This window comes from Lagopus muta, chromosome 6 (genome assembly GCF_023343835.1).
Source record: "Lagopus muta isolate bLagMut1 chromosome 6, bLagMut1 primary, whole genome shotgun sequence".
NCBI lineage: Eukaryota > Metazoa > Chordata > Aves > Galliformes > Phasianidae > Lagopus > Lagopus muta.
In genome coordinates, this window is record NC_064438.1 from 24,083,961 (window position 1) to 24,105,277 (window position 21,317).

General features: G+C 48.1%; 1 protein-coding gene across 2 annotated transcripts; it reads left to right on the top strand.

Annotated features, from left to right (window-relative positions):
- The first annotated feature begins 1,908 nt into the window (after window positions 1-1,908).
- SPINT1 (serine peptidase inhibitor, Kunitz type 1) lies at window positions 1,909-17,505 on the top strand. 2 transcript variants are annotated; one of them, XM_048949084.1, is made up of 11 exons: window positions 1,909-2,071; window positions 2,240-2,721; window positions 8,614-8,765; window positions 9,330-9,468; window positions 10,514-10,684; window positions 11,184-11,210; window positions 12,495-12,620; window positions 13,386-13,436; window positions 13,680-13,850; window positions 14,433-14,489; window positions 15,427-17,505. In XM_048949084.1, the coding sequence occupies exons 2-11, from the start codon at window positions 2,283-2,285 to the stop codon at window positions 15,621-15,623; spliced, it is 1,530 nt and encodes a 509-aa protein (XP_048805041.1). In that variant the 5' UTR covers window positions 1,909-2,071; window positions 2,240-2,282; the 3' UTR covers window positions 15,624-17,505. The 2 variants fall into 2 exon arrangements, with proteins under 2 accessions (XP_048805041.1, XP_048805042.1); XM_048949085.1 differs by lacking the exon at window positions 12,495-12,620.
- Window positions 17,506-21,317: the final 3,812 nt, after the last annotated feature.

A 21,317-nucleotide genomic window follows, 5' to 3' on the forward strand; every position in this document is an offset into this window, starting at 1 on the left:
TGGGGCTGACCTCACTTAAAACAGTCATTACTGAAGCTCTCCAGAAATTAAAAAAAAAAGAAAAAAGAAAAGAGAAAACCAACCGAAAAAAACCCCACAACAGGTACATTCAGTAATGCTGCTGGCACTGAAGTGGAATGCATCACTCCTACAGTGAAGGACCAAGCCTGTGATGCTTAAAAGTCTAATGAACAAGCCATGTTCATCTGCCAAACAGAAGTGGTTCACGTTTTAATAATATAAAGAATATTAAAAGTAAAGTCACATTTTTAGGAAATTGTCACAAGAATTTTAGCTGGAGGCTGCTCAGCTGAAAATAACAGAGAGAGCAATCCATAAAAGCCATACTATTCATAAGGTGTCTCTTCCTGTGTGACCTAATCTAGGTGCTCCTGCTCCAGCAGGGGGATTAGACTAGATGATCTTTTGAGATCCTTTCCAATCCCTGGCATTCTGTGATTCTGTGATTCAGTCAGCAATACCCATATGGTCCTAAGATGTATTTAGCAATGGGTTTCCAGCAGAGAGAGAGATCCCTGGTGATCCATTCTTTAACCTATGGTATGTTTTATTAAGCAACAAACTTAATAACTATACAATAACAACAAGGCCCTGCATCTGGAAAATGCACAGAAAAAAAAAAAGCAACTAAGATAACCGAGGTGAAATGCCGTAAAAGAAGTGATTAAAAGCTTGTGGCAGGTTTGCACTAGCATAATGAAGGCTGAGTTAGGATATGATTTTACTGAGGAAAATAGGAAATAAGCTTTTGAAATTAAAGGACAGCAATGCAAAATAATAATAATAATAATAATAATAATAATAATAATAATAATAATAATAATAATAATAATGTAAAGTAACATTGAAAACCTTTAGGGTGAGCACCGAAAAGCCTGCAATGGGAGACTGGTACAGCCTTCTGATGGGAGCAAAGGAGATTAAACCCCACTCCCCTTCAGGCTAGATCAATTTAGGCTGAATCACTTTATGAAGGGGCTTACTCATTCCATACACACTGAAAAAAAGGAGGGGGGGGCTGAGTGCCTCAGGCGGTGAAGAACAAAAGGAGACAATCCTGGCATTGTTTGTTTCCCCAGCACCACAGGGGCTGCAGGCAGAAGCAGGCAGCAGGAATTGAAGACTCTGGATGTGAGCAAGTTCCCCAGAACTCAAAGCCAGATCCTGCTCAAGGCACAGCCATGGCTCACCATCTCTGTTCCAGTGTTTGCCATCAATACCATCTTGCATTTGCTGCTGCCATTGAAGTGATGCAATATTTCATTAAAAATAATGTCCTGGCAAATTGCAAGCACTCCCTGCACTCCTAAGCTCTGTGACACAGAGATAAGAAGAGTTTACCCAGGGGCTTTGGGACTGTTTGCAGAGGAAGGGGGGTGGCACCAATGTAGCTGAGGAACAAGGGAATTTGATCTCCACTCTACAGAAGCAGGAAGGTAGGGAATGCAACCCAGTTAGGGCAAGCAGCCTTTGCGTTCCTGTCTGTGACTGAACTGTACAAGAGGAGTACTATGCCCCCAAAGATTGAAACAAATGATTTTGAGCAGGAAACCTCTGGCAGTGGGTGCAGGCTGTGAGACGGAGCTGGGGATTGACTCATTTGGGTCAGTGAAACTTGGGCTCTGTGCCACCCCTCAGTGATGCTGGGCTGTGAGAGCTACCACCAGAGGACATGGGCTTTCAGCGCAGCAGGTCTGGGCTTTTGGCTGGCTGAAGCATGGCAAGGTGCTGGGTGCCCTTGCACCTGTGCGAGTGTGCAGTTTTCAAACACACAGGGTTGCACTGGGTGCTCCCTGTGAGCCTTCACTCCCTTGCCAGCTGAGCTGGAGATGGTATCAGCCCGCTCTCCTCCCCTTCCTCTTACGCAATGCAGCGTGGAGGGGAGTGACTTGATTTTTTTTCCCCTCTCTCTGGGAGTTGGTTTTCACTTCCTGCCCCTTCTGTGCTTTTGTCTGCACTGGACGCTGCTGAGGGCACACCTGAGAGGTGAAGGTGTAGGGGACCAGGGGGACACCCCACTCCTGGCATCGGTCCATCTAAGGCCGCACAGGTGGGGGCCGGTAACGTCGGTTTGGGGGTGAGCTTGCAGGGTGGGGGGACACGTTGGCCACCTGGGGCAAATGGGGCCTTGGGCATGCTCCAGATCCCTGCTCACCCCACGTTGGCAGGTAGCTGGATACCATCCCTCTTAGCTTGTCTGTTTTTTCTCTCCCTTTAGGAAAGGACTAGGGTCACAAGGCGGGAAGGATTGGGTTGCCGAGATGGCCAGAGGAAGACCAGGTCCACAGACCGGACTCTGGGTCTGCCTGGTGCTGGTAGCAAGGGTGGTCTTTGGTGAAGAGCAGGAGACAAAGCCCTTTGGAGAAATGTGCCTGGAGAACTTTACAGCAGGGATACCGAGTTTGGTGCTGGACACAGATGCCTCCGTTCAGAATGGAGCCACCTTCTTATCATCCCCCATGGTCCATCGGAGCAGGGACTGCATGAGGGCTTGCTGTAAGGACCCTGCTTGTAACCTGGCCCTTGTGGAGCAGGACCCGGCCTCAGAGGAAGACCACATCCGGGGCTGCTTTCTCCTCAACTGTCTCTATGAGCAGACATTCGTCTGCAGGTTCGCCAGGAAGGTCGGCTTTCTCAACTTCCTGAAGAGGGACGTCTACGATACCTACCACCAGGCAATACAGAAACATGGATCTAGTGGTAAGGAGTACATAAAGGATCTGTGCAAGCTGGGGGTAGGCAAGCACTGAGGGCTTTGGGCCTCATTTCTACCATTTCTTATTTGTGCTGCTGCATTTCATCAATTCACAATCTGTTCCAGTTTACTTATTAGTAAATAGAGCAGGAGCCATTCTGTAACCTATTTGAAACAGGTGGAGCGTGTGTTTACCAAGTGCAGGCTGTATTTTTGATTCTTGACAAGGCAGAGAAAAATATATTGTTTTCCTTCTTTCTCCCTCCTTGTTCCTCCTACCCAGCCCTGTAAGGCTGGAAAGTGAAATCCTCTAAAATTGAAACATCCCTGTATTTAAAGGGCTGCATTAAGTTCCTAATTGCTTGGGGGCTGGAGACAGGGCACAACCTGCATACCTTTCCTTTTGCCACAGCCCCAGTCTTGTGAGGCCCCTCTGTGGGGCTTGTTGAGGCTGCTTGGTTTTGCTGGCTGGGTTTTGATCATGTCGCTTCCACTCTGGGTCTGTTTATCTCTTTCAGCCTCTGCTTACCTGCTCAGAAAGTTTGCACCAGGCCTAGAAATCCAGGTGAAAAACAAGCTAATCTGTACCTGGCCACCAGCCACGAGCTCTGTGATCTCCTTAAAATGCTGTGTTCTGAAACACTAAAACCAACTCCTCCTGTTGCTTCCTTCCTCCCTTGTTTTGGAGGAAGCCTAACAAGCCTCTGGCACGACTTGATCTTTGGCAGCTTTAACCAGCTTACTGCCTGTGGAGGGATGGACAGAGCTTCCAGGAGATTTTCCTCAGCCCCCCAGCCCGCCCCTGGGGCACAGTGCAGGTGCCCAGGGGAGCAGCTGAGTGCGTGACACTTGATCATGTGAGCTGCATAGTCTTGGATCTTCTGCTGGATGTGCCAGCCTGCGAGGCCAACAACTTTTGGCAGAGCAGAGGTGGCTCTCCTGTCTTCTCTTTCCCCTAGTTGCTTCCCACTGCATTTTAGGGCTTTCTGGTGAATCTCAGCTCCTTGTTGCAGAAGGCATTCCCATGCCTTTGCTCCAGGCTCAAAAGCCTTTCCACAGGGGTACACCTAGTGATGCACTGAAAGCCACATCTCCAGGAGTAGAGGTGGCATGATAGCAGCTGCGTGAACTCCCACATGTTTTTCTGTAGGAGGAAAAGGTAATGCATCATCCTCAGTGCATCCTGGTTTCACAAGGTTAGATTGAAAATATGATGTGCTGTTGAGCAACGAGGTCCCTTCACCTCTGCAGGCCAGCAGGCTGCAGCCCTCTCCCCAGGCTGCCCACAGCTGTGCAGGGCCAGCTCCCATGGTTGAGTGTGAGATGGTAATGGTGGAGCAGAGGGACCACAGTGGAAATGGAGAACATGGTAGAAGAGCTCTATGAGCCCACCTGGCAGCAAAAAGGATGTTGGATGTGGGTTTTCCTTCCGGACCTGTTGTGGATACCTGAAGAGGCAGGGTGAAACTGAGGGTAAGGAAGATGTTTTTAGCACACTGGACTTTCCCCCTATGCTTTCCTCTTGGACCTAATTTTGTGCTGCAGACAAAGATGTCTGCTCACTGTCGTGCTGCTCCTCTCTGAATGTGCAAAGCTTTGTGGCTGCTCTGGACCTGGGATGTCATCGTCCCCAGGGCTGGGTGCCGAAGAGTGGTGGGGAACTGTATGATGCCCTTCTTTATATGCTGTCTAGTGTCCTCAGAGCCCCGAGGGTGTGCTCAGTGGCAATCTCCAGATGGGCTCTGCAAAAATGAGGACCAAAAGCATGCTTTTCTAGCCAATAGTGAAATATGTGTTTATGTGGCTTAGCACCCCAGTGGGTGATATTAAAGAGAACGGCCACATGTTGCAGGACTCACAGTACTGCTACAATAGACTTGCTGGATTCAGAGGCTTATAACTTTTCACGTGGAGATAGGTAACACTTGAAAGAAAGCACAGCTGGGGACTGTTGAAAGACAGATTTAATTATGGAGTGCTTCCTGATGGAAGCAGCTAAATGCTAGGAGAGGGAGACAGAGGAAGCATTGCATGTGGAAACGGCACAGGGTCAGGGCAGCCTTGGCGTGTGCTACTGCCGTCCTGCTGAGGTGTTACAGCTTCAGAAAAAAAACCTCCAGGTACTGGCAACAGCAAAAGCTCCTGCTGCCATAACTAAGAAGCTCTACCCCCTTAAATCACTCCCCAGCCTGAACTTTGCTGCGAGTTTTCTGCCTGGCTCACTGGGGAGGGGCAGCTCACCTGCACTTTGTTGGTAATCATGGAGGCCGGTGTTGAGGTAACCACCGTGAGCTTATTCTGGTCTGGGCAAACCAGTTCTGGGCGTGATGCTGGAAAATAACCTCCCTGAACCTTTGTCCGTTTCTTGAACCGAACCCTTTGTGGGGGTTGTGAAAGGCTGGGTGACACGCTCCAAATGCCTGATCTGAATGGGAGACAGGTGGGCAGCAGGGAGGGTTTTGCAGCCCTGGCTGTGCTCCTGCCTGAGGGGCTCAGCCGAGCTCCTGGATTCCCCTCTTGCAAAGCTTCATGTCAATGAGTGTTGAGAGCTGCATAAGTTGTGGAAAATCTTCCTAGTGCTGCTGTCTGGCCTTTTGGTTTGTGGGGGCCACAGCGAGCCGTGCCAAGGCACAGTGTGGGCTGTGGGAGTGATGAAAAACAAGCAGAGGCAATCTCAGCACATTCTGCTGTACTGAGATATCACTTTAGTCTCAAGTACCCATGGCGTGGTATCATGTCTGTGAGTACTGGAATGGAGAAAATCTGGTTTTCTGTGAATTTATGTCTCAAGGACGGTAGTTGGAATGTGAGCACCAAAATAGAAATCCTCACACTGGGAGCTTTGCCTTCTGCAGGATTTTACCAGCATGTTCCTTTTCTGACAGCAAGGCCCCTGCTGGGGTCCCCTCCCACCCCTGTGCTTACTTTTACAGCCTTCATAGGATTTCAGTGTCCTTTAGACTTCCGTTTCCTATCAACTTTGGTTCAGGTTTACTCACTGGTAGAGCTGAAGCCAAAGTAAACCATTCGCTGAATAAGCCTTGAAGTGACCTGAAAATTTTTTGAAAAGCAAAAAACAGAAACTGAGACCTGAATAACCTATGAGACACTCAAATGTGCAAGATTTTAGCTGTGAGCATTTTGGATTTACTCTATTGAGTTTTTCTGCAGGATCAGCAAAAATGAAAGATAAATCTCTTTCCTATGTATTTTGATTGGAAGCTGAATTTGTCACTCGATGACATGACTCCAGCAGCTGGTGCCCCACAGAAAAGAGCATGACATGCAACAGCATCATAAAGCTTTAATATCCCCGTTAATTACAGACTTCTACAGAAACTTTCCAAAGAGCATTAGAACAAAGGCAGCTTTCATTTTTCAGACAGCCTTTCATAGCAAAAGGAGCTGAATGGAGAACTTCCCTTTCCAGAGCAGTTTGTTGGCACTGACCCCAGCTCAGTAAGCATTTGTCTGTAAAGCTCAGGTGGAGAATGCCCACCTGCTTCATACAGTCAGTGATGAAAAAACACCGATGTTGGTGAGCTTTCTCATATTCGAAGGAGAGAAAGTAGAGCCCTCTGAAAATGAAGTCCTTCATTTCTATGGAAAGATCCTCCTTGGCAGTCCCTGCACACAAGCAAACCCTCTGGCTTTCTGGGGATGAGCACACCTGGGGAATGTTGCTCACCAAAGATGGGATCTGGAGAGGTAGCTGACCCTGTAATCAGAACCAATCTTTTACTTCACTGTACAATCCATAACTCAAAGCAACTGAACCAACCTGCAGTAAAGCATTTTGCTTGTTTTTCTGGTGGTTTTTTTTCTTTCTTTTTTTTTTTTTAAGTGTATGTGCTTAAAAATGTCAAGGAAAAGCATGACCTGGAATTGCTGTAAGTTAACGACCAATCTGTGGCTCTGCAGAACGGGTCTTCCCCTGTGTCTGCCCCCACCTGATGAGCTCAGCCTGGCAGGAAGGTAGCAGGGAGCAGATTGCATTTCTCAAGGTTGGGCTCATGGCATCTGTTGGCCTAGCAGAACAGCAGGAGCATCCATTTCCAGAGCTCGTGGTGCTGTGTACCACATAGCTGTGGGGCTGTTGTTTCCTAGTTTGTTTGGAGAGCACTGTCAGCTGAAGTCATTCCTTTGGCTACGAATGCTCCTGTGACCCTTGGCAAGATCTCTTGAAAATAAAACAAAACTCCATTTATTTGTTCTGCCAGCCCTGCTCAAAGCCAAGAGGGCCAGGCTGGCCCAGCACAGTTTGGTGTCTTCCAGCTGTCCTTGTGCCTCACTGGGGCCAGTTTCTACCACTTTGGCAGGCAGCCCTTTGAGAGGAAGCAGCAGGGAGCAATGCCTCACCCAAAGTCCAAAGGATACTGGAGTGGGCACCTCTGCTTGTGATGAAAATGCTATTTTTCTGGCCTCTGCCTGTTTTGGTGGCTGCTGCTGAAAGCCTTATCCTGTGGTGCTACATGAGGAGGACTAAAAGATAATGCTGGTGACGTTCAGTAGGGAGCAGCTGGTGTAATAAAGTTAACCAGAAGCCCTGCAGCTGCAGGGTGATTAAGGTCTCACATAGCAAAAGGCAGCCTGACTCCTGAAATGAGGGAGGAGAGCTGCAGGTCTGCAGTTAGGAACAGTGCCCAAAAGGATGATTGATTTTGCTTGGTGTCTTCACCAAGTATCAAAAGATACTGGAAAATAGAAAATTCTGGATGGATATGTGGTCACTCTCACCTGGAGTACATGTTGCAAAACCTTCTATCCTGCTTAATTAATAGGTGAAAGAACTAACAAATGGCTTGTTTTTTAATATCAGCATTGTTTGCATATATGCCTTATACATCAGGTCCCTTCAGTAGGCTCTAGCAAGGGGCAACAGGTGGGACATGAATCTAGAAATATAGCAGAAAATTAAGACCAGGTCTGAAACAGTGAAAGTAATTAACTGAGGGAATAGTTTTCCAACCAAAGGCTTTGGGCAGTAATCCTCCTGTTCAGTTCCAGTTGTATAAGAATGGCAGAGTGACACATCTAGATTGAAAATGAAAATTGATGCCTTTCCAAAAGGCGCAGGTTGAACCTGACCATTGAGTCCTGGTATGGGAACTACCAGGTGGGGTTTTATGGTCTGAGCCAAGCAGAAGGCGTTCAGACCTTGGAGGAACAATGAGTCAAAAAAGGAACAATGAGTCAGGCTCACTGTGTGTCACTGTGCAGTCTGATCTTGCTGGCACTGGCAGAGATCAGTTTTCATCTCTTACGCTCACTGTTCATAGAAGAGTTTAATGGACTGTGGGGGCTGCTGCTGAGTTAATTTGTGGAATGGGACAAAAAGTAACAGTGGCATGAATGGCATTTGTGTGCTTTTTCTGAAGCTCCTGTGTCAGAGAGTGGGGCGGAAGATGAGGTGGGATCCATTCACATCCATCCCCCCCTTGCACAGCTCCAGTTAAGTGCACAGTGCAGTGCGTAGAGCCAGCAGTAGGAATGAAGAGAGTCCATTCCACATTCTTTACCACCCACATCAGGTCATCTCCATTAGTGGTGGGGTGGAGATTGCTCTGTGCTGTTTGCGTGGCCTTCTTCCCACTGCTGAAAGCATGGAGGCTGTAGCCACAGGCAAAGCCTCCTCCTGGGATTTCTGTGGGCAGATGTGGCTCAAAAGGCACTGCCAGAGTGAGTTGTGGAGTTATTAAACGGCTGAGGGCAGCAGTAACGGTACTGATCACCTGTTGCTCACACAGGCTGCAAGAAGCACAGCTGTATTAAAGTGTATTCCTTTTAGTGAATGGCATCCATACTGATTTACTCTGGAAAAGTCCCCTTTTCTCATAATGTGGATAAGGACTGGAGTGCTGCCTCTATCAATGCTTTGCTCTGCTCTCCCTCCACAGATGACCGTCCTCCAATAGCCCGTGCTGGCATGGACATGCGGGTGCAGCCAGGGGAGCCAGTGATGCTGAGAGGCACAGACAGCACAGATGACCACGGGATTGTCATGTATGAATGGAAACAGGTCCTCGGTGACCCCTCTGTGGAGATAAAGGTAAGGAGATGAACAAAGGAAACAATTTGGTCTGTGTCGCCTGCAGTCTGCTCTCTGTTGGGATCTCCAAATTTAGCTGAGCTGGAGCAGAAGCCAAGGCTTCTGACTAGCTCCAGCATCTCTAGGGTGTGAACACTACTTTGCAGATGTTCAATGGGGCCTGTGGTTTTAGAAGAACAAACAGTTGCTGTAAAACTTCTGCTAAATACTCCAGAAAGCCTTGAAGCTTGTATGGAGCTCTTGTGGCACCTTCTGGGAGACTTAGTATACCAGCCAATGGCTGACTTTGAAGAGTAGTAATATCTAGCTGTAGGAGATTGTGGAAATCTGGAGATGCTGCTCTCCTTTTTTGTTTCCCCTAGCCCAGGCAAAGCAATTTTTATGGAAAAAAAAAAAAACCCTCAAAAACAAAAACTCTAAGCCAAAGCACTGAGACATTTTTAAAGCCAGAATTCTGCTTGGGGGTTTCCAGCCAAACTGGTTTCTTCCTAATACAGCAGAAACATGGGCTTCATTCATCCTCTCATTACACGTGCCTTTTCTTCTTTTATTTTGCATTCTCAGAAGCTTGAAGAAGACCAGGCAGAAATCTCCAACCTACAGGTGGGCACTTACGTCTTCCAGCTTACTGTCACAGACACTGCCCAGCAGCAAGACTTCACCAACATCACCATCATAGTGCTGAATTCTGAGCAGACTGAAGGTGAGCCCACAGACATCTAGTTTGTGTGCCCGAGCTGGGGAGCTTTGCCAGCCCTTCTCTCGGGGCAGATGGGAAAAGAGCACAGGCAGCAGAGTGGGCTTGCATGTCAACTTCTCACAATAAAAGCCTGCACCTGACAAACAGTGAAAGATCTCTACATTTGTAGCTGTCTATTTTAGGGTTTTCTCATCCTCTTATAGAAGAGGTGGCCTACAATAGTCTGATCCTCTCTGTATGCCATTGCCTCCTCTACTGGATAACCCCAGAGTAGCTGGATCCTGAGGATACATCTGAGAGCAAAAGAGAAGAACCCAAAAGGATTTGTTGACTCCGCGGTTTTATTGTGAAGGGCCTAATTCCCTTAAGCCACAGGACAGGTGAAGTCATCTGTGTGATGTTCAGAATGGCCCCGGGGTTACCTATATGTTTTACTATAATGGTCTTTTTTAATGATCAAAGTACTCAGCATTATAACTGCACTGGGGCAATGAATTCTTGGACGAATGCCGGCCTAGCTGTCAAGCAGAGAATTTCTTCTCGTGCCTCAAGTACCATAAAACTAAAAGAACATCCATATCAAGTCACTCTGTCAGAAATCTAGTGCACTGCATCCAACAGTGCCCAGAGTTTAACACTAGATAATAGCAAGAACATGACATGCTGTCAGTAAACCCTTGCTGTGCTTGGCTAGCCACCAAGGAATCTGCAGCCCTTTTAAGCAAATAGGGTGTCTTTGTATTCAATATCTATGAATGAATCTTCACACAGCAGCAGCATCCTGAAGCAAGGAGTTTCACAGCTGAACTCTTTGCTGTTTGCTCTTATGAATATGGCACCTCCTAATTTGATTTTGTACTCTGTCCTCCCGTATAAGAAAACACATTATTTGATTCCCAATTTGCCTTCCCCTTGCCACTCACATTTTGTAATTCTTTTTCAGACAAACATCCACACTGTTGACAGACTTTCCTTTGGAAGATTTTCTTTTCTCTGTGTGAAGGTAAAACATGCTAACCAGACCCTCTTATTTTAACTCTGTTGATAGAGCATTGCTTGACTCCAAAGAAGGTTGGTTGGTGTCGAGGCTCTTTTCCACGTTGGTTTTATAACCCAACTCTTCAGCAGTGTCAGGAGTTCATTTTTGGCGGCTGCAAACCTAACAAGAATAACTATTTACGGGAAGAGGAATGTAAACTTGCCTGCAGGAATGTTAAAGGTGAGTCTGCTTCAAAAATCAGCCCCTTCTTTTTCATAGGATCTGGATGTCCCTATGGGCAAGGACTGCACCTTTGTGGCTAGCAGATATTGTCTGGAGAGCTGAGGAGATGAGGCTGATGAGGGTCCCACAGTGCCCAGCTCCTGGCTCTCTGTTCCCCTAGTTGATGCCAGACTAGCTTCCTTTAGCATCAATCATCACCACTGGCCACATGTTGGTGTAACTAACCAGGGCAGGCCATCAGCAAAAACTGGCTCCTTCTGGCACAACGTCTTCAGTGCCAGGTGTTCCTGGTAAGTCCCTGGCTGCACAGACCCTCACCAAATTTTCATCCAGCATCCTTAACCTAAATTCTGTATTTCTACTCCTCACCACTACAGGGCTTTGTTCCAGAAAAGGCACATTTCTTAGGAGAAACATGAAGCAATATAAAGCTGATTCTATGCTGACAAAGCAGTGTGGTGGTAAATTAACTTTATTTTTCCCCTTGTCTCTTCAGGCTCTATCAGCGGGCGACAAATGCCAGGTAAGCCTCCTGCTCCTCTATATAATCTTGCTGTAAGCTCAGGCTTAGTGTCTCATATCCATTCCTGTGGCTTTTTGATTAGCACTCAGTGTGGAAAATGAGGTGTCGGGGACTAATTTCTTTGCCAAGCCTTTCACTTTCATATCATAGGATAATTCAGGTTGGAAATTGTGCCTGGGGTGCAACCCACTACTCAGAGTAGGGCCAGCTTTGAGTTATGTCAGGATGCTTAGGGCTCTGTTCAAGCCACTTTTGGGTATCCCTGAGGAAGGAGATTTTATGTTCTCTCTGGGCAGCCCTCATATTTGTTTTCCCTTCTATTCGAATCAGTTTCCCTTATTGGATCATTTGTCTGTAGCTGCTCACCCTTTTACTGTGCATCTCCAAAAAGGGTCTGTCTTTTTCAAAACTTCACACTAGGTCATGTGCTCCAGTCTCTTGCTGCATCTTTGCTGCTTCACTCCATCATGCTGGTGTCTGTTGTGCACTGGAGAGCTCAGACTTGGGCAGAGCACTGATCAGCTGGGACCACCTCAGGAGCTGAGGAGGATGGCCAGTTGTCTCTGCTGGCTCTCCCAGCCTGCTGTGCAGTTGGACATCCTTGCCACAAGAGCTCTCTGCTGATTCACGTTCACTATGTCCACCTTGACTCCCAGGGCTGTTCTGTACAACTCCTTTATCACTTCTTGGTGTCCAGATGCTGTTCTTGTGTGGAGTTGTTCTATCTCAGGTGTGGGATGTTTAACTCTCTGCTTTGTCTTTGCATTTGCCTTTGCACTTTATGAGCAGAGCTGGAAGCCTTCTCCTGCCTGCCCAGCCCTCGCTGCATGGCACTGAGTTCCCTGCTTCCCCCATTTTTGGTATTGCTCACAAAATTCTAAGTGGTCTTCCCCATATGCGGCTTCACTGCCCCAGACTCTGCCCTTAAGCCAAGGACCAGGGAGTCCAGTGGGCACTCCTTCCCAGTGAACACTGAGCCAAAGAAGGTATTGAGCACTTCCTCCGTGTCTGGTTCTTTTGTCACCGGGTCCCCATGGTGACTGGGGCATTACCATGCCTTGCCTCCAGCTTCTGCAGACTTCTGTTTTGAGAGGAAGGATGGCTGTTCCCTGAGCACTGCTTGGCTTATAAGCAAGAAATGATTTTCTTCTTTTTTGAGTTGAGTGGCACAGAAGAGAGACCTTTGCCAGCCCTTTCACCGCTTTTTAAGTCCTTCATAACACATCTGTGTGGCAGGGAAAATGAGCAAATTTTAATGAACTATCTGAACTGTTTCTGACACAGTATGCAATGGGAATTGTCAGGCCTCCTCGTTCAGATGCAAGGATGGCTGCTGCATTGATGCCTATCTGGAGTGTGATGAAACTCCAGACTGTGCTGATGGATCAGACGAGGTGTATTGTGAACAATGTAAGTTCTTCACATTCTGGCTTAGAAAACTTAGTATCTGCACAGGGGTGACTGCAGTGCTCAATGCTTGACTCTGCTTTTTGTTGCTCTGTATTCTCCTGACCCTGCATGAGCTCTCACTGTTGCCATATTTTCAGGTTCTGCCATCTCCCATATCTCTGACTGCTACAGCTGATCTCCCCGCTGGGATTTTTCCTTCTACTGTCTTCCCTGTCCCTGCCTGTAAGACTTCAGAGCCTGCCTTCCCCTCCCCTGCCAATGTTTTATTTCTGGATGATCATACCTTCTCTCCTAGTTTATGGAGGTGGGAAATTAAACCATGACTTCTCCCAATTGGTTCAGCATCAAAATCCCCTTAACATCCTCACATTATGCTAATGTAAATGCACAGTGGTGAGCTGCCAAAGTCTGTAATCTCCCTCTCTCCTCACAAAATTCACGTAATCTCTTCCCTATGTGTGGGTATTTTGTTACCTTCCCAAGCTTCTTATTTTGCCCTCACTTATTTCCCAGACCAGTACTTCTTCATACTTCTTAAAACCTGGAGTGAGAGCATCTTCCCCTTTTTTTTCTTGGTGGAAAAATCTAAGAAAGTTGAACTCAAATTGGAAATCATTTCTAGTTACTACTCTGTGTTTTCCCATGTTCCTCTCATAGCTTTGAGCTATCTAAGAACCTCAGAGTATATCTCCTTTTCTCTGGCTTGTTGTAGCAAATAAATGTGCAGGAATGCCCTAAGATTAACATAAAATATTTCTCTTGCAGATGCTCGTGAGTTCAATAGACTGCAGAAAATCAATGTCACACATAAGCAAGGTACACACTGTCAGGAGCACTTTGACTGGTGTCTGCCAGCTCTTGCCTTTTCCTTCAGCCCAGTATTGGTAGTGGCAGCTCACCTTGGCCTTGCCAACTTGAGCAGCTGCCAGATGGGCGGTGGGCACCCAAGTGCTATAGGTCTGCCTTTGCTACAGTGCTTGTGCTCTTCTATCATGAGCAGAAGTTGGTGCTCTGGTAAGACGCTGCTTGGGCTACAGCATCTCTCCTTTGCTTTGCCAGCTCACTGCGTGGACTTGCCTGACACTGGACAGTGCACAGACAGCATCCCTCGCTGGTACTATAATCCCTTCTCTGAGAAATGCGACCGCTTCACCTACGGGGGCTGTGATGGCAACATGAACAACTTTGAAGAAGAGGAAGAGTGCATGAAATCATGTTCAGGCGTCACAAGTAAGCAGGAATAGTGAGGGCTGGAATACAGATGAGACTTGGAAAATCCATCCAGATTAAGTTCTGTGGTGACAAAGAGGCAGTGACTTGGAGCCTTTGGACAAGGCAGCTCTGTTCTCAAGTCCTGGCCATGCCCCACAATGTTCTGCAATGTATTGACTGCTTATGGGGAACAACGCATGTCTACAGAATGTCTGCAGTACAGCCTGTCATTTGTCAGAGCTGGAGAAATTCTGTGCATGCTAATGTTCAGAAAGGTACAGAGTAGCATGACAAAACTAGCTAGAGTTATGGTGTGGCCTTTCCAAAGAATATAATTTTCTAGCTTGGCTCCAGTTCTCCACAAGTGGGAGGGAGAAATGAAGAAAATTCTCCATATTAGGGAGAAGTTCTAAACAATCAAGAGGGAAAAATTTCACACTGCAGTGCTCTGCAGGCGTTGCTGTGGAGGCCAACAGCATAAATAGGAGGAATTCTGACACTGCATGCATCCAGTCATTTCACAGTACTGGAAATACGCTCCTCTGAAACCTGTCTCAGCCCTTGTTCCTCTTAAAACTCTTCTTCTTACTCCCAATTCAGAAAAAGATGCCATTGGTCGGAGATGGGAAACATTTGAACCTCACAGTGATATGTTGAGTGAGTAACAATATGATAATTGATACAGTGATATGATGATATGTGATAAGTGAGTAACCTCATACAGAGTTTATTTGTTGCTTTCACTGTCCTGAAAAATACTTTGCCCTTCCTTGGAAATATTACCCTTTTTACCTATTTCCTGTGCCCCTTCTGAGACTAAGGGAGTAGTGCAGTATTTGTAGGATGCTAGCAGGGGCTAGAGAGATCTTTCAGTGGACCATGCACCTTTGGTCCAATTCCTGCTTTGTCTGTGACTCTGTAGATCATTGCAGAGGCTCCTCATTTCTTTTCCATCAACATCCATGAATGCTGCAGTGTTCAACATCAAAAAATGTCACACAAAATTCCTCCCCAGGGCCACATTTACAAAAAGGACCACTAAATTCTGCAAAAAAAGAATGCCCAAGTGAGTATGTGAATAATGTTGGATGCTAGATTGGGGTGAAGTCTGATTACCCGATCAACCCTCAGAGCTCTATGCTCACAACACTGCTACAAGTTCTTTCTCAACACATTCACCACCGCACCTCACTCCCATGGCATTCTCCTGGCCAGGAGTGCTCCCTGTGACCTCACTTTGTGGCCTCTACATTGTTGTATGGAGAAAATCCAGCACTGGAGAAGAGTTTGACATTTAAAGATGTGCCAAAAGGCCAACTCTGCCAAAGTCACCAAATAGCCTTTAGAGGGCGTGGTGCATCCAAGAAATGATGGAAGCTGTGATCTGGGAGAACAGAAATACTCTTACCAGACCCCTTTCCATGTAGCTGTCTTTCTCACTTAGTTTTGCAAAGCCCACCCTGCTGTCAGCCCACCCCTTCTCCTCTTTTCCAGCACAGCTTCTCCAGCAGCTTTTGTGCTTGTTCTTAGTGTGCTGCTGCAGAGCTTGTGTAGCAGACCTCCTAACTTGTTCACATTCATGTGTCCCCTGCAGGTGCCTTTGAAGTGGTGATTGCTGTGCTCCTTGGGATCTGCATCATGGTGGTTCTGGCCATCATAGGCTACTTCTTCCTGAAGAGCAGAAGGAAGAGCAGCCGCCGCCGCCAGCCAACCACTGCTACCAACTCGACCCTGTCCACTACAGAGGACACAGAGCATCTGTTTTACAACGGTGCCACCAAACCAGTCTGACCTGCTCCAATTTCTCTCCCAGCCACACACTGGGACATTCCCAAGAACTTCTGGAGTTTTGTTTTTAGATGGGGGCCTCGGCCTGGAGGGCTCTTTCTTAGAAGACATTGGTAGCCTGAGGCCAAGATCTAGCCATGATTTGGCAGTAATGTGGCTAAATTGACATGGCTAAATGATTGTCGTGGCTAAATGGCTGCTCTGGACTCAGGACCTGGGAGCATTCTGATGCTCTCTGAGGTCTATCTCTTCCTAACCTCAAGCAATCCAGTGAAACTTTGAATGACATCTTTCTTCTTGCTCAAATCTGGAGCACAGCTCAGCTCTGCTTACTGAAGGACCCTGAGATTGAATCTGTGTAGCATTCATAATGGTGAATGGTACAAGCTCACCATGGCCAGCAATTTTTTGTTTGCAGCGCTGCTTCCTGCCACTTGGCTTCAGATTTTTTACCCTTTCTCCCAAACCTTTGCCAAGTTGCCCTGCCTTCCAGCTGTCCTCCTGGTCGTGGTGAGCCCTGCGCGGGCTGCGTGCTTCTGGTAACCGGCCAGACCTGGGCTGGACCTGTTCTGAGCCCTGCAACACTTTCCAGTGGTTTTTGTTCTCAAGACAGAAGGAAAAACAAATAACCTGTTTTAATCACTAGGCTTTGCTTTTTAACAGAAAAGCACACCTAGAGTTTTTCTGCCTGGCTGCCATGTTGCAGCCACCTACATACAGTATGTGTCCTCCACTTTGTGAGTTGCCCTGATTGCTTTTCCAGTGTTCAGTCTGACCCTGAACATGCTCACAAAATACCTATTTATTCTCACGTGAAATGAAAGGGAATGCCCAAACTTTTTCTGCTGATGCTGAGGGGAGGGCAGAAGGATCAAGCTCCCCATTGCTGCTGTGGTGCCAGCTAGTGTTGCCCATGGGAAATCTCTGCTCCCAAGGAAACCTTGGGGAAAGCACTGCTTGCAGTGTGGGAAATATGCTTGAGGGAGGAAGGGAAGGAGAGGTTGCTGGGGAGAAGCACAGTGAAGGGATGTTTGAAGGAACCAGAGGGTTTCCTGGAGGCACTGATGCCATCTGTGTGGTCCTGGCTGTGCCAGTGAGCAGAGCTGGTAGCTGATGCTTCCTCCAGGAAGCTTGTGCTGCTGCTTCAGTGTTACTATCCTCTCCACAGCCTCTCTCTCACCTGAGTCCCTGGCATCAGGAGCATGGCCAGCGAATGTCCCCAGATGTCTTTCCTGCTGGCCTGTCCCTCTTGGTGCAAGATGAACCCACCCCGGGGGGCCCAGAGCTCATCCCTGGGCCTGTGGCAGCATGTAACAGCTCCACCACACTGAGGTGCCGTGTTTTCCCCGTGGCTGATGAAGCAGGATGCCACCAGCTTTGCATGGCTGCATCTCCAGCATCAGGCTTGTGCCTCTGGATGCTGAGGGTTTCTGCTGTGAACAGAAGCTGATGTTTCTGTAGTCCCTGGTATGCTCAGTCTGGCGTGGGATTGGTACCAGTCCCTGAACCCCCTTTGCCTGCTGCTCCTGGAAAACTGCTGTGAAAAGAGAGGAAATCAGGGTGTGTGATGTGTTTGTGTGTGTGCGCGTGTGTGTGTAAGAAAGCACAAATTTATGTACAGATTTTAGTTTAAATTCTTGGACCCTTTCAAGGCTGGAAGGGAGGAAATGGCTGCCCACAGCGTGGTGGCAATCCAGCTGCCTCTCCCTGTTGCAGGAGGGCTTGTTTGATTCCTCCATGGCTTTTAATGGCCTATCTTGTATCATTTCTTCCATCGCTGTTTTTCTTCCAGCCTATGCAATAAACTTACCATCTTGATTTACTTTTTGTGCACCCTCTCTGATAATACAAGTTGCAATAAATGGGAATTGTTTGTCTTATCTGACTTGGGAGTGGTGTCTGAGAAGCAATGACCCGCAGAGGGGAAGGTGCCGTTCCCATGCCTGCTATCTCCCACCCTTTCATCTGCAGGTGTTGCTGCAGCCAGGTCCTGCGGTTTGGGGGAAGGGGGGCACACCACGAACAGGTGAATGCTGCAGGTAGGGTTAACCAGAGAGAGCAGTCCTTCCTTGGGAGTGCTGAGAGTGAGATCATTGCCCACTAATTCAGAGAGATGAAGGCAGGGTGTAACCTGAAACTGGGCTCCAGCTGGTCAGACTGGTTCTGGTCTGAAACCACGAGCAGACACTGCACTTCAAACAGAACCTGCTCGAGCTGCATCTCTGGGCTGACGATGGCTCAGGCACAAGATAATGGTGATGGATGCGCATTAAACTTCACTGAACAGGCAGCACAGGGTGTCCCAGCACTGCTCCCCTTCACATGAAGCTTTTCTTAGCTGCACGCTGTGCTTTGCTATCATTGTCACCCCTCTCCCAACACCACCCCCCCCCACACACACACCTGCTGTCCTGTCCAGCTGCTGGCACCCACATTGCCCTTGTGTGCACTCTGGAGACACACTGGCCTGCTGATGGAGTCACCAATCCTGGTGTGGAGTGGGCAACTCATGCTGGACGTTGGAAGCCAAGGCTGTCTCTCTTGACATATCCTAAGAGAGAAGGCTATGTTATTACACTCTCATTCACTTAAGGCACATCATTGTGTTTTAAGCTGTGATGGAGGACACGAGGGTCATCAGGAAATCATTACAACACAGCACAGGGAAGCTCAGAGCCTCTGTTACTGCTCAGCTGCACACCCGAGCCCTGCAAGCCCAAGTTGCACCGTGTGGGGTCACCCTGCCCTGCCTGCACACCCTGCTGCGAGCAGAGCCCTGGCTGCATGCTTCTGCCCGACAGCGTGCAACTCTGGCTCTCCCCCTGCCTGCAGCCAGAGACAAGCAGCTATGTGTTGCCTTGATCTTTTTGGGGCAGAGCCATGTCACCCCATGGCAACTGCTTTGCTGTGCTGCTGCCCAGAGGGTCCCAGGGCCTGGGACTGACTGCCTGAGCTTCTGGATGACTTGATCCCAACGGGCCCTGAGAGCCCTGTGTGTCTGTGGGACCGGAGGCAGGAAGCATTAGCTCACAGTTAAATATTGGGTGTCTCCGACTCCCTTATGGCACAACGGCTCTGTAAACACAGCAGCTGCCCCTGCACCATGGGGGTGGCCCTGCCTGGCTGATGGGAATATTGTCTCCTGCATAGAGGCCACGGTGATGTGCTACTTTCTGATAAGTTGCTTCAGCTCCCTGTGCTAATTTATTGCTTGAGGAAGAAATCGTTTTGGCTTTGAGGTCAGTTTGTTCAGGTTATCAAGAGAGCTCCCAGCCCAGGCGGAAAGAGGAGTGGGCCTGTCTTCCTGCTCTGCAGAATGTAAAAAAAAAATCCTGAAGGCCATTTCTCCCCCTTACTAGAAGCACTGGGAATGACAAGACTTGCTCTACAAACATGTGCCCTAAGCTCTTAACATGGCTCCCAACAGAGGAAGAGCTCTGCAGCTTCAAAGCCCCATTGCTCTGCACTTTTCTTTCCTTCCACATTTGGGTAACAGCCTCCTGGGGTTTGAATGAGTAAATGAACCCCCAGCAATCATTAAATAAGGGGGTACACAAACTGATCTGGGGCTGTCTGTGCAAGGCAGTGGCGTCAGTCAGAGCCTGTGTCTGCAACACTTGTCCTGTTTGAAGACATTCTTCTAGAATTAGATCAGATGCAGATTTGAAGTGCCATGCTATTCCAGAATTTAGGAAGCAAACATTGCTTGCTCAAGCAGTGCCTGTGTGGGAAATGGGCTATGAACCTTTCCAGGCATTCTTATTTTCCTTGATGAAATGGAGAGAGAAATTGGAAACACTCTCAATTGGTCTTCAAGCACAGAACTGTGTGTTACTGTAATAATTTGCAGTTGCTGGGAAATAGAGCCAGCAATGATAACATTTATTTAAGAGAAATTATAGTTGATCCACTCTGTTCTGCAACAGGGACTGTAAAAAGGTTAGGAGGTGCTCTTCCGCAAGGCAGCTTGGCTGACCAGCATCAGAGGGAGACGCCTGTTTCCAAAGCAAGGTGCCACCTGAGGTGTTGCAGAGTTACTGTAGTTCATCAATGACCGCTGCTCCAAAATGTCCTCTTCAGAAGCTGCATCAGGAGCTTTGAAACTTGCCATTGGTTCCTGTAACAACTCTCCATGATTTCTGGCAAAAGCCAGGCCCAGCGGTTAATTACTGTGTATAGCACATTGCCAGAGCCTGCCTGCATGAGAGGCTTTAGGAGATGGAACTAGCAGGTGACCTGGGCTACAGAGACTCAGGGCTCTGGTGGAGTCAGCCAGACACTAGCAAGAAGAGGGGAAATTTCCACACATCTCAGCATAGATGAAGTATATTGTGTCTTTGTTCTCCTCTGACACACCTGACCCACATGCTACACGCTTCAAGATTCTCAAAAAATATTTGCAGCTGTTCTCTAGCAAAGCGCCGACTGTACTGGCCCAAGAATTTGAGCTGCCAGGACTCCCCCAGCCAGAAACTCTTCTTTACACAGTGTCCCTCTCATGTAGGCATGGTGGGAGCCGTTCATTCCTTCTCCAGCTGCACCTGGGTCCTAGCTCTGCTCCCTGTGCCTCCACCACAGTCTGCCGGTTGCACTGATGTGGTTTTTTATTCATTTGGGTGTTGTTCAGCCAGAGCAGGTTCCCAAAGTGGTTTCCCAGCCCACTGAGGTGTCCACAAGAAGGAGCAGCAATTTCCTAATGTCCCACCGGTGCTGCCTTGGACACTGAAATGTCAAACAGTGGGGACATCTTGTGCTGCTGACACTGGACACTTCAGTGTGAGAGGCCATGACCATCAGTGAGTCCCTCAAGCTGTGGGATCTTGTTCCCTTCCTCCCCATTCATTATGATCCATGTTACCATACCCCAGCCAGCTTCCAAGCATCATAGCCAACTAGGAGGCAGCAGAGAGTTGGGACAGCCTCCAGAGAGCAGAAAAATGACTGCAGCTCTCCAAGCTTCTTGTGGGTCCTCCACACACTGGGTCTTCTTCCCCTTGGGTCTGTCAAAAGTTGGCAGCCATACCTTCCAGCACTCACCTTATACTCTTTATCTCTGTCTTGGAAGCAGCTGCAAATCTGTATTAGGGGGTGGGGGGAGCATTTGTGACCTTTGCATGAGGGCAGACACCTGGAAGCACTGGGGTTGCAGCCGGACTATATGGCAGTGCAGCTGGAGCTGCTGCTGAGGACGCCTGGAAGTGTTCAAGACCAGTTTGGATGCGGCCCTAGGCAGCCTGCTCTAGTACCACATTGGTAGCCCTGCTTGCGGCAGGGGGGTTGGAACTTGATGATGCTTGGGGTCCCTTCCAACCCAAACCATTCTATGATTCTATGCACAGCTGCTGTTCTGATGCCCTCACTAGGGGTTTTTGGTGCACAAAGTTTCTGTTAAACCAGTTTGAACTAGTTCTCTTTCATATTTAGAAACTATCCCTGCTCACACTGTAGAATTACACCCTGTCAACAAACCCTCCTTTCCTTCTTGCCCTGGTATTTTGGGAAAGGGGGAGGTCTTTCTACCTTTCCCTAAAGCCCAAGTTAATCTGTTTAAAATGCACAACAAACGTGCCCAGGAACTGCCTCTTCCCTGCCATGCCTTCTGCTGTCTGGTCCATCACCACCCCCCTGCTGCTCAGCCGTACCATTTCCATGCTCCTTTCCCTCATCTCTGTGTTCAGCTGCTGAGACAAATTGGAG